At 45.8% G+C, this 14,399-nt stretch overlaps 1 protein-coding gene across 1 annotated transcript in view; it reads right to left on the minus strand.

The window, feature by feature from the left end:
* phka1a (phosphorylase kinase, alpha 1a (muscle)) overlaps positions 1 to 14,399 on the minus strand; it is a 252,415-nt gene that overhangs the window by 189,194 nt on the left and 48,822 nt on the right. Inside the window, exons 14-15 of the mRNA XM_072505235.1 lie at positions 6,887 to 7,021; positions 2,598 to 2,707 (exon numbers count right to left, since the gene is read on the minus strand). Of these exons, the coding sequence (XP_072361336.1) occupies positions 2,598 to 2,707; positions 6,887 to 7,021 (245 nt within the window). The remainder of the gene's footprint in view (positions 1 to 2,597; positions 2,708 to 6,886; positions 7,022 to 14,399) is intronic.

The raw sequence follows: 14,399 nt of genomic DNA on the forward strand, positions 1-14,399 counted from the left end.
CAGGAAAACCAAGAAATCCCCTTTAGCACACAACCCCACCATACACACCCAAGCTGCAAAGAACCATCATTGCAAGCAAAAGTCCCATCTCTTCCCTTGTCTAAGAATATACAACGTTAGCTCATTTAGCACATACACCAGCCGCAGTGAAAAAAATACAGTTACATGGGGCTACATCGGTACGTGACCACTTCCCAATTCAGCCACAGTCCTTCTGCCTTCGCAAACTCCTCCGCTGCTTCCGCCATCCCGAAATAAAAGTCCTTGGATTTGTAGGTCACCCTTAACTTAGCTGGGTATACTATGCTGCACTGCACTGTACTGATGTACAGTGCCTTCTTCACCCAGCTGAAGGCAGCCCGTCTCCTTGCCAGCTCCACCGTAAAGTCGATATATGCGTATACCAGCTCCAGCTCACTGCACCACCCGCTTCTGCTTTGCCCAGCACAGGACCTTCTCCTTCACCCTGTACCTACGAAAACACAAAGTTACTACTCTTGGCGGCTCTCTCCCATTTGGTACAGGCCTCCACGACCGATGAGCCTGATCCAGTTCATATCGGGAGAGATCATCCCCCTCCCCCAATAGCTTCGCCAACATCTGAGTATGGCAAAATACTCAGTCGGCCTCGGGCCTTCCACTCCTTCGGGAAGACCCACAATCCTCAGATTCGGTCGCCTGGATCTATTTTCCAGGTCATCCATTTTGGCTCCTTGTTGATCTCTATCACCTTCTGCATCTCCTTCCCCATCGAGGTAATTTGATCACTGTGCTGCAATAATGTCTTTTCCACTTCCTTCAGCGCCTCGCCTTGCTCCCGCACCTCTGCCACTGCGCTCAATACCGCCGCCCTCACTGGGGCAATCGCTTCCTCCACCAGCACTTTCAATACCGCCCCCATCTCCTTCCTCATCGCCTCCATGTGCTTTGTGAACTGCCTTTCGAGTTCCGCGGCCATCACCTTAGTCATTTCTTCAGCCGTGGGCAATGCGGCTTCCCCTGGTGCCCCAGCCTCCACTTTTCTTGCCGTCCCCGCGGTGACCTTGCCACTCCCCGACGGACTTTCAGCTGCTTTTTTCACGGCCGTTTTTTTACTTGTTTTCACCATTTCCCTTCACTGTACCTTCTCCCTGCTTTTGCCGCCTCTGTTGCCCCTGGGACCGGGCGTTCAACCCCGAAAATGCCGTTCCCGAATAGGAGCCCTCCAATGTTGACAGAGTGTTTTTTGAGGTGACTAAATTACTTGGCTGGGGAACTTCGGAAGACGTTATTTACATGGACTTCAAGGAGGCATTCAATAAAGTCCCGCCCAAGAAATGTTGAGCTAAAGTTTAAACTTATAGATTGACGGGTAAATTATTGACCTATTCAGGAAATTGGCTAAACTGCAGGAGAAAGAAGGTAGGGATAATGGGTAGGTATAAAATAAAAACAGGGAGTATTGGAAAAATTCAGCATGTCTGGCAGCATCTGTGGAGAGAGAACAACAGAGTTCATGTTTCAAGTCCAAAATGGCTCTTGTTTGGAATTGGATAAAGAGTAGGTGCTCTAAGTGGCAAGATGTGGCTAACGGTGTCTTGGGTCGTCTATCAATCACCATGTTTTTTTACTCACAGTGATGAAAAAAACAAAAAGATAGACTGTATTGTAGATGGAAACATAACATTACAAAGAAATATTAATAGATTCAATGAATGGGCAAAACTTTGGCAAATGGATTTCAATGCAGGCAATTGTGCGATCATCCACTTTGGACCTAAAAAGATAGAATAGGGCCACTTTCCAAATATTGAAAAGCCACAAGGTGTGGCGATCCAAATAAACTTGGGGATCTATGTACTTAGATGAAAATGTCATGGACAAGTAAAAGGAAAGTTAAAAAGGTTAATTGAAATTTATATCTGGAGAATTATAATACAAGGCATTAGAAGTCATGCAATAGCTGTAAAAGCCCTGGCTGGACCACACCTAGAGTTAGTGGGTTCCGTTCTGGACACTATACCCGAGGAAGGATACACTGGAATTGGAAGGAGTGTAATGCAGATTTATCAGAACGATCTCTGAACATCATGAGTTAAATTACAAGAAGAGGTTATACAAACTAAGATTCTAATTGCTGAAATTTAGAAGATTGGGGTGATTTAGCCAAGTTTTTAAGATATTATGGTGAAAAGATAAGGTAGATGGAGATAAACTATTTCCACTGGTAGGTGAATCTAAGACGAGGGGACATAACCTAAAAATTAGAGTCAGTCCTTTCGGGGATGAAGTTAGGAAACACTTCAACGCTGAAAGGCATGGTAGAGGCCTTGGACTCTCTTCCATAAACAGCAGTTGATGTTGGACCAACTGTTATTTTAAATTTGAGATTGCTAGGTTTCTTTTAACTGAGGTATCAAGGGATTTGAGATAAGCATACAGATCCATCACAATCTCCTTGAACAGGGGTAAATGGCCCATTCCTGTTCCATGCTCCAAATACATTTGTAATCGCCTGTCATCAGGGAAGGGCCGAGAGCCCAACTATAAAATACTATGCAATACACCTAAATAGTACACATATTATTCATTAAAGGAAAAGGTGAATCAGCTCTTACCTGAGGCGTGAAAGCAAAGATTTCATCCCGAACAAAATACAACTTTGATGTGCCAAGAACACCCATATGCCGGTAAGGCCGACCACTCAGCATCAGTCGCTTATTGCGACCTATTGACAGAATAATAATAGTCTTTATTATTGTCACAAGTAGGCTTACATTAACACTGCAATGAAGATACTGTGAAAATCCCCTAGTCGCCACACTCCGACGCCTGTTCGGGTACACAGAGGGAGAATTCAGAATGTCCAAATTATCTAGCAGCACGTCTTTCGGACTTGTGGGAGGAAACCGGAACACCCGGAGGAAATACATGCAGACACAGGGAGAACGTGCAGACAGTGACCCAAGCCGGAAATCGAACCTGGGACCCTGGCGCTATGAAGCAACCACTGTGCATCCGTGCCGTTGGATCTGTGGGCAAGTTGTGTCTTGAAGGCTAAAGCCACTATTCCTTAAAACCAGAGTGCTGTGTCCAGTTTTGGTTCCCAAGTGAATACAAAGAACAAAGAAATGTACAGCACAGGAACAGGCCCTTCGGCCCTCCAAGCCCGAGCCGACCATGCTGCCTGACTAAACTACAATCTTCTACACTTCCTGGGTCCGTATCCTTCTATTCCCATCCTATTCATGTATTTGTCAAGATGCCCCTTAAATGTCACTATCGTCCCTGCTTCCAACACCTACTCCGGTAGCGAGTTCCAGGCACCCACTACCCTCTGCGTAAAAAACGTGCCTCGTACATCTACTCTAAACCTTGCCCCTCTCACCTTAAACCTATGCCCCCTAGTAATTGACCCCTCTACCCTGGGGAAAAGCCTCTGACTATCCACTCTGTCTATGCCCCTCATAATTTTGTATACCTCTATCAGGTCTCCCCTCAACCTCCTTCGTTCCAGTGAGAACAAACCGAGTTTATTCAACCGCTCCTCATAGCTAATGCCCTCCATACCAGGCAACATTCTGGTAAATCTCTTCTGCACCCTCTCTAAAGCCTCCACATCCTTCTGGTAGTGTGGCGACCAGAATTGAACACTATACTCCAAGTGTGGCCTAACTAAGGTTCTATACAGCTGCAACATGACTTGCCAATTCTTATACTCAATGCCCCGGCCAATGAAGGCAAGCATGCCATATGCCTTCTTGACTACCTTCTCCACCTGTGTTGCCCCTTTCAATGACCTGTGGACCTGTACTCCTAGATCTCTTTGACTTTCAATACTCTTGAGGGTTCTACCATTCACTGTATATTCCCTACCTGCATTAGACCTTCCAAAATGCATTACCTCACATTTGTCCGGATTAAACTCCATCTGCCATCTCTCCGCCCAAGTCTCCAAACAATCTAAATCCTGCTGTATCCTCCGACAGTCCTCATCGCTATCCGCAATTCCACCAACCTTTGTGTCGTCTGCAAACTTACTAATCAGACCAGTTACATTTTCCTCCAAATCATTTATATATACTACAAAGAGCAAAGGTCCCAGCACTGATCCCTGTGGAACACCACTGGTCACAGCCCTCCAATGAGAAAAGCATCCTTCCATTGCTACTCTCTGCCTTCTATGGCCTAGCCAGTTCTGTATCCACCTTGCCAGCTCACCCCTGATCCCGTGTGACTTCACCTTTTGTACTAGTCTACCATGAGGGACCTTGTCAAAGGCCTTACTGAAGTCCATATAGACAACATCCACTGCCCTACCTGCATCAATCATCTTAGTGATCTCCTTGAAAAACTCTATCAAGTTAGCGAGACACGACCTCCCCTTCACAAAACCGTGCTGCCTCTCACTAATACGTCCATTTGCTTCCAAATGGGAGTAGATCCTGTCTCGAAGAATTCTCTCCAGTAATTTCCCTACCACTGAAGTAAGGCTCACCGGCCTGTAGTTCCCGGGATTATCCTTGCTACCCTTCTTAAACAGAGGAACAACATTGGCTATTCTCCAGTCCTCCGGGACATCCCCTGAAGACAGCGAGGATCCAAAGATTTCTGTCAAGGCCTCAACAATTTCTTCTCCAGCCTCCTTCAGTATTCTGGGGTAGATCCCATCAGGCCCTGGGGACTTATCTACCTTAATATTTTTTAAGACACCCAACACCTCGTCTTTTTGGATCACAATGTGACCCAGGCTATCTACACCCCCTTCTCCAGACTCAACATCTACCAATTCCTTCTCTTTGGTGAATACTGATGCAAAGTATTCATTTAGTACCTCGCCCATTTCCTCTGGCTCCACACATAGATTCCCTTGCCTATCCTTCAGTGGGCCAACCCTTTCCCTGGCTACCCTCTTGTTTTTTATGTACGTGTAAAAAGCCTTGGGATTTTCCTTAACCCTATTTGCCAATGACTTTTCGTGACCCCTTCTAGCCCTCCTGACTCCTTGCTTAAGTTCCTTCCTACTTTCCTTATATTCCACCCAGGCTTCATCTGTTCCCAGCCTTTTAGCCCTGACAAATGCCTCCTTTTTCTTTTTGACGAGGCCTACAATATCACTCGTCATCCAAGGTTCCCGAAAATTGCCGTATTTATCTTTCTTCCTCACAGGAACATGCCGGTCCTGTATTCCTTTCAACTGCCACTTGAAAGCCTCCCACATGTCAGATGTTGATTTGCCCTCAAACATCCGCCCCCAATCTATGTTCTTCAGTTCCCGCCTAATATTGTTATAATTAGCCTTCCCCCAATTTAGCACCTTCATCCTAGGACCACTCTTATCCTTGTCCACCAGTACTTTAAAACTTACTGAATTGTGGTCAGTTACCGAAATGCTCCCCTACTGAAACATCTACCACCTGGCCGGGCTCATTCCCCAATACCAGGTCCAGTACCACCCCTTCCCTAGTTGGACTGTCTACATATTGTTTTAAGAAGCCCTCCTGGATGCTCCTTACAAACTTATGTAAATATATACATAAATAAAAATTATTGCTATTGTGTACAAGGTGCTCTTCTGGTTCTTACACTAGGGTACATGACTAGGTGAACAATAAGCAGCCTTATTTTGCAGTTGCTTTGCTAGACCTTCTCTATTGATTTAATTCTGACACTTTGTAATTGAAATGGGCAAAAGTGCTTTTCTCAGTTTTAACAATTATGATTGCAAAATATTGATGATGGTGAGACTGAACATGGCGGGCCCAACAGAGTCGCCAATGCCAAACCAATCATCGATGGAGTTCATATCGAGTGAACTCCAAAAGCATAGTAAGAAGTCTTACAACACCAGGTTAAAGTCCAACAGATTTGTTTCAAATCACTAGCTTTCGGAGCGCAGCTCCTTCATCGGGTCCTGATTCGAAATAAACCTGTTGGACTTTAACCTGGTGTTGTAAGGTTCTTACTCTGCCCACCACAGTCGAGCTCCGGCATCTCCACAGCATGGCTACCATCCAAAAGCATAGGGAGGTGGTAAAGGAGGACCTCATATCAGGAATGAGGTCGGCAATTGAGACTGCGCTGGCCCCAGAAGAGGAACAATGGATATGGCGCAGCAACAACTGGAGGCCCGAGGAATCCAGAACTTAGAGAAAGTGGCCACTGAGCAGGACGAACGGATCGCCTCGCTCGAAGCCGAGATAACGAGGTTGGCATCAACCCAAAAGATGCTGAAGTGAAAAGTAGATGACCAGGAGAACAGGTCCGGACCTCAAAATCTTTGGGAGTGGGAGGGGACGCAGCGTTCTCCCGAGAGGGAACGAGCACATGGCAGGGGTCAGGGTTTGAAGGGTAAGGGAGGGGAGGGGGCCGAAGGAGGAACGGGGAGATCACACGAGCAGAACGGTTCGGGTTGATAAGGTAGAATTCTGGTCACACAAGTCACACGTGAAGATGGGAGAAGGTGACGGTGGCCATCCTGGGCAGCTCAGGAACAAACGCGAGGGGAAAGGTGGGAGGGGAGGCAGCCATTCACACCATTATGAAGAAAAAAATTGTTTGCACTACACCCATGGAACGAATGCTTGCAAGCAGTATTACAGTAACATTGCCCTGCGAATTGTTGAATTTCCGTCCTTTTCTATTTCTCTCTAATGCTGTACTTTGTAAATTTCAGTTTCATCATGTTGTGTATTTTGAATATATTGTATTTTATTTGTTTGTTATAAATGAAACTCATCAATAAAAATACTTCAAAAAAGATTACAAAATATTGGATTGTCCATTAATATTTTTTCTAGTTACTTTACCTTCATTACTGCTGTACAGGAAAGTATTATTTGGAAAACAGCTAAAATAACATCTCAGGCCATTAAATAATCTCATAGTAACACAAAGATATTCTCACCAAGTTTTGCATAGATACCAGAAAGGATACGAGCCGGCTGCACTCGGATTGGATAAACATCCGTTACAGTTTGTGCGTGGATACCATGCTTCCACAGTGCTTCCTTTATTCCAACTGTTTCTGCCACTATTGCCACTGAAAGTAAATAAAGATATTGGAAACGGAAAAAAAAGTATTTTGTTTTCCATCTGGGAGCGGAGTTTGTATCGAGGGTCTCCAATAATGGTGTTGCTAATGACGTTTCAGGGAAGATGTTTGGGCTTACCCTTGTTCACAGTGGTCATGATTTGGTGCTTATCTGGTGTGAATTTAACTGTCACTGATCAACCCAGTGAGATATCATTCAGTTCCTTTTGTAACCTGGCACAGATTACTTATTCATTAGAGGAGTTATGAATGAAACCGAATCTTAGAGAAATCACCAGACTGCATGAGTTTCTTCCGGGTGCTCTAGTTTTCTCCAAAGTCCAAAGTTGTGCCGGTAGGTGGATTGGCCATGTTAAATTGCCCCTTCGTGTCCAGAAGGTTAGGTGGAGTTACAGGGATGGGGTGGGGACTTGGGCCTAGGTAGGGTGCTCTGCCCAAGGGCCGGGCAGACTTGATGGGCCAAATGGCATCCTTCTGGGATTCGATTATTCTATTTTGCCAGGGCTCATTGTCTAATGCACTTTGCCATTTCTTAGTGTCAAATGGGGTGAACCTAACTGGCATATACCTCTAATTCCCACCTCTCTTATTCCAGTGTACCGTTAACTGGTTCAAGAGAAGCAAAGAAATGGACAAATCTATTTCGGACAGAGATCTTCTCAAACCAGTTTTCATTTGCACTGTAATTAAATATTTGCAAATCCAAATGTCAAACACTAAGCACTTCAATTTTTCATTTATTTGTACCTTTTAAAATGTACTTTTTAAAAATCAGGGGTGGCCAAACCTTCTAAACCTTGGAGTCACATATGATAAATACCAGACATTCGAGAGTCACAGGACACTGACAACCTTTACAGGCACATTTTTATTACTGTTGCACATGCTTCTGAGAGGAGACCTTCAGCTTTTTGCTCTCATCTTCCAGGATTCCTTCCCACACAATTCAGATTCTTGCAAAACTGCTACAATGAGACACATCAGAGCGAGCACATGCTCGCTGCTAATCGACTTTTGCAGCCTTACTCTTCCAATGTAGAAAATCAGTCAAGAGGTTTTTTTATGGGCCAGGGTTTAGAGAACACCAAAGTATATCATGGAGTTCACCTGACCTACAACTTTTAATAGATTTAATAGATTTTGGTTATGAGGAGCACAAGGGCCCACTTTCCAGGTGTTATGCAACAGAGATCTTAAGCATTTTAAAACAAAACAATGTTTATTCTATGAATCCAGTTAACATTTTATAAACACACAGTAAACATCTTATCAACTACCAACACAAATACCACCCCCCCCCCCAAAAAAAATACAGTACTCTATAGGTAACCCTTAATAACTTTCCTAACAACATCCATAAGCCAAACACCCTTTTTCTACAAAAACAGTAGGTTTGAATTCCTTACAGACAACAGGTATTACTTTGAAGTTATCAAGTGGTCTGGAGACATTCTTTAGCATGCAGAGAGAGATCAAAAATACACCGTCTTTGTTTGAATGCAGCTCCCAACTGAAAACAAAACCAAAAACCTCAGATCCACAAAGCAGCTTCCAGCTCAAAACGAAAGACAATCACAGCCCAGCTCCACCCACACAATGACATCACTGCAGCCATTTGATAAAACACACTTTTCTTAAATGGACCCTCACATGACAAGATTACAAAAAGATTGTTTTTAAAAACAAGTTGTAACTACTTATTGTCGGGGTCCTTCCTGTTTATTTCCCTTACTTTTCGCATTGTATGGCAGCGAAGTGAGATTTGGAGTGGTCTACCCTGTGAATTTGAGAGTGACTCACAATTCAAGGGATTTTTATTTTGAGATGGTGGAAGTGGCAGAGGAGTTTGTTAAGGCTGGAGGACTGGGACTGAGATGAGAGTTGGGATTTGGACTTGGTTGGCGGGGACGGAGATAGTGTTTTTCTAACGGAGGGATTTTTATTTGATTGGGGTTTTGTCGTCTGTCTCTTGAATAGAGGGGTTCGTTTACATGTGTTCTGGGTTTTGTTTTGTTTTCTCATGGGTGCGGTTATGTATTGTTTCTTGGTCTAAGGGGCATGGATTTTGGACACTAGGGCCGGGTTACTGGGGAGGGGAGATGGGGGGTGGGGGGGGGGGTGCTCTGGCAAGGGTCACCGTACTAGCAAACATAGGTAGTGAATGGGAGTGTGGTGGGAGGAGGGCTCATGGAGCCCGGTCAAGCAGGTTTCGATGGACCTAGGAGGTGTGAATGGTGGGGAGAGGGTGTCAATACTGGATGAGATATTTTCAAGAGGAAGTGGCTGGAAGGATTCTGGGAGGAGGGAGAAGATCAACAGTAACAAAAGGATGCACCAGGCTTGGCCGGATGAGTAGTGCCTGGAGTAATGGTGATGGCAGATACGAGGGGCAAGATACCCCCAGTTCGAATGGTGACATGGAACGTGAGGGGGTTAGGGGGATCGGTGAAGAGAGCGAGTGTTTTTGCGCGCTTGAAGAGCTCAAAAGCTGATGTGGCGATGCAGGAGACCCATTTGTGGGTGAAAGGTTAGGCGAGTCAGGTGTTTCATTCGGGATTCGATAGTAGGGCTCAGGGGTTGGCGATCTTGGTGGGCAAGAGGGTGAGGTTTCAGATGGAGAATGTGGTGGCTCACCAGGGGGGCAGGTATATGTTAATGACGGGTGCATTGGAGCAGAGATTGGTGACATTGGTAAGTGTATGTGGCCCCAATTGTGATGATGCGGGGTTCATGCGGAGAACTTTGGGTGCCATCCCTTTTCTGGATAGCCAAGAACTGATAGTGGGATTGGAACATCATGCTGGAACTGAAGGTGGACAGGTCCCGGACGTGCTCCCTGGCCCAGTTGGGGTGGGGGCAAAGCTGTTGGTAGGGCTCATGAGGGAGATAGGGGCAGGGGACCCATGGAGATTTTACACCCAATGGATCGGAATATTTGTTTTTCTCCCCGGTGCACAAGATGTTTTCAAGGATTGACTTTTTGTGGTGGGAAAGGTGCTGTTGGCGGTAGTTAAGAAATCGGAGTACTCTGTAATTGTGACCTTTGATCAACATTGGATGGATGTGGTTTTGGAGAAGGGGGGTGCCCAGAGGCCGGGATGGAGAATCGGACCTTCTGTGACAAGATAGGAAAGGTGACTGAAGGGTATGTAGGGTTTATTTGCACAGGGGAGGTCACACGGTCGGTGGTCTGGGAGGTTCTGAAGGCGATGTTGAAGGGGAGATGATTTTTTTTTTTTTAAGCCAAGGTGGATAGGGAGGAGACAGAGGAACAGCAATGACTTGAGATTTTGGAGGTGGATGGGAGGTACGCACGGGCCCCGAACCCGGGTCTCCTGGCAAAGAGGAAGGAGTTGCAGGTGAGGTTTGATCTATTGCCCACGGCGAAAGTGATGCGTTAGTTGAGAAGGGCGAGCAGTGCTGCTTATGAGTATGGGGAGAAGGCATGGCACCTGTTGGCAGGAACGTTCCGTAGGGAGGCCGCAGCGAGGGAGACAAGACGGGGGAGTTGGTGGTGGCTCCAGAACAGATTAATAAGGTGTTCGAGGAGTTCTATAGAGATCTGTACAAGTCAGAGCCACCGGAGGAGAAGCGGGAGAAAAGGGAGATCTTGGATGGGCTGCAGTATCTGAGGTTGGGGAGGCGGAGAGGGCAGGGTTGGAGGAGTCGGTGAGGGAGGAGGAAGTGAAAGTGGGAGAATGCAGGCAGGGAAGGTGCCAGGGTTTCCAGTCAAATTTTTTAAAAAAATTAAAGTGCCCAATTCTTTTTTTCCCTAATTAAGGAGCAATTTAGCACGGCCAATCCACCCATCCTGCATATCTTTGGATTATGAGAGTTAAATCCACACAGACACGGGGAGAATGTATAAACTTCACACGAGACGGTGACGCGGGGCCGGGATCGAACCCAGGTCTTAGGCAGCGGGAGGCAGCAGTGCTAACCATCGTGCAACCGCCTGGGTTTCCGGTCAAAGTTTATAAAAGAATTAAGGATAGACTGGCGCTGTTGATGGTGGGAATGTTTGAGGACGCGATGGTCAGGGGTGCCTTTCAAAGGTGATTGGGGATGACCAGGCGGGGTTCGTAAAAAGATGACAGCTGTCCTCGAGTGTCAGGAGGCTGTTGAATGTGGTGCTTTCTCCAGCAGAGGGAAAGGATATGGAGGTGGTGGTTGCATTGGATGCAGAGAAGGCATTTGATCGGGTGGAGTGGAGTTATTTGATGGCGTTACTGGAGAAATTTGGGATTAGGCCGAAATTTGTGACGTGGATGCAGCTGCTATCTAAGGAGCCGATGGTGAGTCTGCGCACAAATAGAATGAACTCAGGGTGTTTCGCATTGCACCGGAGTACAAGGCAAGGATGGCCCATGTCACCCCTTCTGTTTGCATTGGCTATAAAGCCCTTGACCATTGCGCCAAGGAGTTCAGGGTTGTGGAATGGGGAGTGGGAAAAGGGGCCGTGGGTGCCATTTTGTCTGCGGTGTCTCATTTTAAGTATCTGGGCATGCAGATAGCCCGGGATTGGGCAGGGCTTCCGAAGTTTAATTTTGTTAGCTTGCTTGGAGGGGTGGGGGGGTGGTTGGGGGCAGACAGGGTGGTTAAGCCTTCCAAATATGATGTATTATTATTGGCCAGCAAGTGAAGCGAAGGTCCTGGGATGGAGTTGGGAGGAGGCATTGTGGGTGAGGATGGAGGTGACCACTTGCACTGGGTCGGTGTTGCAGGCGCTGGCAACGCTCCTGATGGCCCCAGCGAAGTAAATGATGAGTCTGGTGGTGGTGGCTACGTTAAAGATCTGGAGGCAGTTTAGGCAGTAATTTACGGGAGGATTTTGGATGAGGACAGGATGTCCATGGAGGGGCTTAATACAACGCAGGAGGAAGAGTTGGGGGTGGTGCTGAGGAGGGTTGGTGATTTGAGGTGCTGTGGAGGGCAAATGCCTCGACTTTGCGTGCGAGGCTTGGGCTGATACAGCTGAAGGTAGTGAATTTGATGTATTATTATTGGCCAGCAAATGAAGCGAAGGCCCAGGGATGGAGCTGGGAGGAGGCATTGTGGGTGAGGATGGAGGTGAGCATAAGTGAATAAAAGGGAAGAGTCACTGAAGTGAATGTTGGTCCGTTGGAAGATGAAACCAGAGAATTAATAGTGGGAAACGCAGAAATGGTGGAGATGCTAAATCAATATTTTGCCTCAGTTTTCACAGTGGAGGACACAAGTACCATCTCTATAGGAACAGGTAATTCATAGATAATAGAAAGGGTGGACCTTAGTACCATCAGCATCAATAGGGAAACAGTACTCAACAAACTATTGGGATTGAAGGCAGACAAATCCCCAGAGCCTGATGGTCTACATCCTCGGGTGTTAAAGGAAGTGGCAGTGAAGGTAGTGGATCCATTAGTTAGAAAATTCCAAAATTTCCTGGATAGGGGAAAAGTTCCAATGGATTGGAAAAATGCTAATGGAATGCCATTATTTGGAAAGGGAAGGAGGCAGAATGTAGGAAATTACAGACCAGTTAGTTTAACATCTGTTGTTGGTAAATTGTTAGAATCCATTATAAAGGAAGCAATATTAGGACATTTGGAAAGTCAAAATTCAATCCATCAGAGGCAGCATGGTTTTATGAAGGGTAAATCATGTTTGACAAATCTGCTAGAGTTCTTCGAAGATGTTACAAGCAAAGTGGATAATGGTGATCCTGTAGATATAGTATATCTAGACTTCCGGAAGGCGTTTGATAAAGTGCCACATGGAAGGTTAATGCACAAGGTTAGATCACATGGGGTCAGGGTTCATTTATTAGCTCGGATAGAAGACTGGCTGACAGGCAGAAGACAGAGAGTTGAGTTAAATTAGTCTTTTTCTGCATGGCAAGATGTAACGGGTGGGGTGCCGCAGGGTTCAATCCTTGGGCCTCAACTATTTACAATCTATATAAACAACTTGGATTCCGGGATAGAAGGTTCTACAGCCAAATTTGCAGATGACACTAAAATAGGTTAGGTGGGACAGGAAGTTGCAATGAGGAAATAAGAACCTTACAAATGGATGTAGATAGGTCGGGTGAGCGGGCCAAAATGTGTCAGATGGAATTTAACATATACAAGTGTACGGTCATCCATTTTGGTGGAAAAATGGAAAGGCAACTTATTATCAAAAATCGGGAGACTTCGGGGTGCTCTGGTGCAGAGGGATCTGGGTGCCCTCATGTATGAGTCGCAGAAAACTAGCATGCTGGTACAGCAGGTAATAAAGAAAACAAATGGAATGTTGGCATTTATAGCTAAAGGAATGACCATAAGACAAAGGAGCAGAATTAGCCATTTGCTCCATGGTGTCTGCTCCGCCATTCAATATGGCTGATGTTTCTCATTCCCATTCTCCTGCCTTATCCCCATAACGCCCGGTCCCCTTATTAATATAGAACCTAACTATCTCGGTCTTAAAGACACTCAGTGATTTGGCCTCCACGGCCTTCTGGGGCAATGAGTTCCACAGATTCACCACTCTCTGGCTGAAGAAATTCCTCCTCATCTCTGTTTTAAGGGATCGCCCCTTCAGTCTTAGCCTGTGCCCTCGGGTTCTAGTTTCTCCTACAAATGGAAACATCCTCTCTACGTTCACTCTATCTAAGCCACTCAGTAATTTCTAAGTTTCAATGAGATCCCCACCTCATCCTTCTAAACTCCATCGAGTACAGACTCAGAGTCCTCAACTGCTCTCCATATGTAAGAAGTCTTACAACACCAGATTAAAGTCCAACAGGTTTGTTTCAAACACTGGCTTTCGGAGCACTGCTCCTTCCTCAGGTGAATGAAGAGGTATGTTCCAGAAACATATATATATAGACAAATTCAAAGATGCAAGACAATGCTTAGAATGCGAGCATTTGCAGGTAATTAAGTCTTTACAGATCCCGAGATAGGGGTAACCCCAGGTTAAAGAGGTGTGAATTGTCTCAAGCCAGGATATATATATATATACATATATATTATATATATGTTTCTGGAACATACCGCTTCATTCACCTGAGGAAGGAGCAGTGCTCCGAAAGCTAGTGTTTGAAACAAACCGGTTGGACTTTAACCTGATGTTCTATGACTTCTTACTGTGCTCACGCCAGTCCAACGCCGGCATCTCCACATCATGGCTCCTCATACGACAAGTCCTTCATTCCGGGGATCAATCTTGTGAACCTCCTCTGGACCCTTTCCAGGGCCAGCACATCATTCCTTAGATGCGGGACCCAAAACTGCTCACAATATTCCAAATGGGGTCTGACCAGAGTCTCAAAAGTATATCCCTGCTCTTGTATTCTAGCCCTCTCGACATGTATGCTAACATTACATTTGCCTTCATA

This window comes from Scyliorhinus torazame, chromosome 5 (genome assembly GCF_047496885.1).
Source record: "Scyliorhinus torazame isolate Kashiwa2021f chromosome 5, sScyTor2.1, whole genome shotgun sequence".
NCBI lineage: Eukaryota > Metazoa > Chordata > Chondrichthyes > Carcharhiniformes > Scyliorhinidae > Scyliorhinus > Scyliorhinus torazame.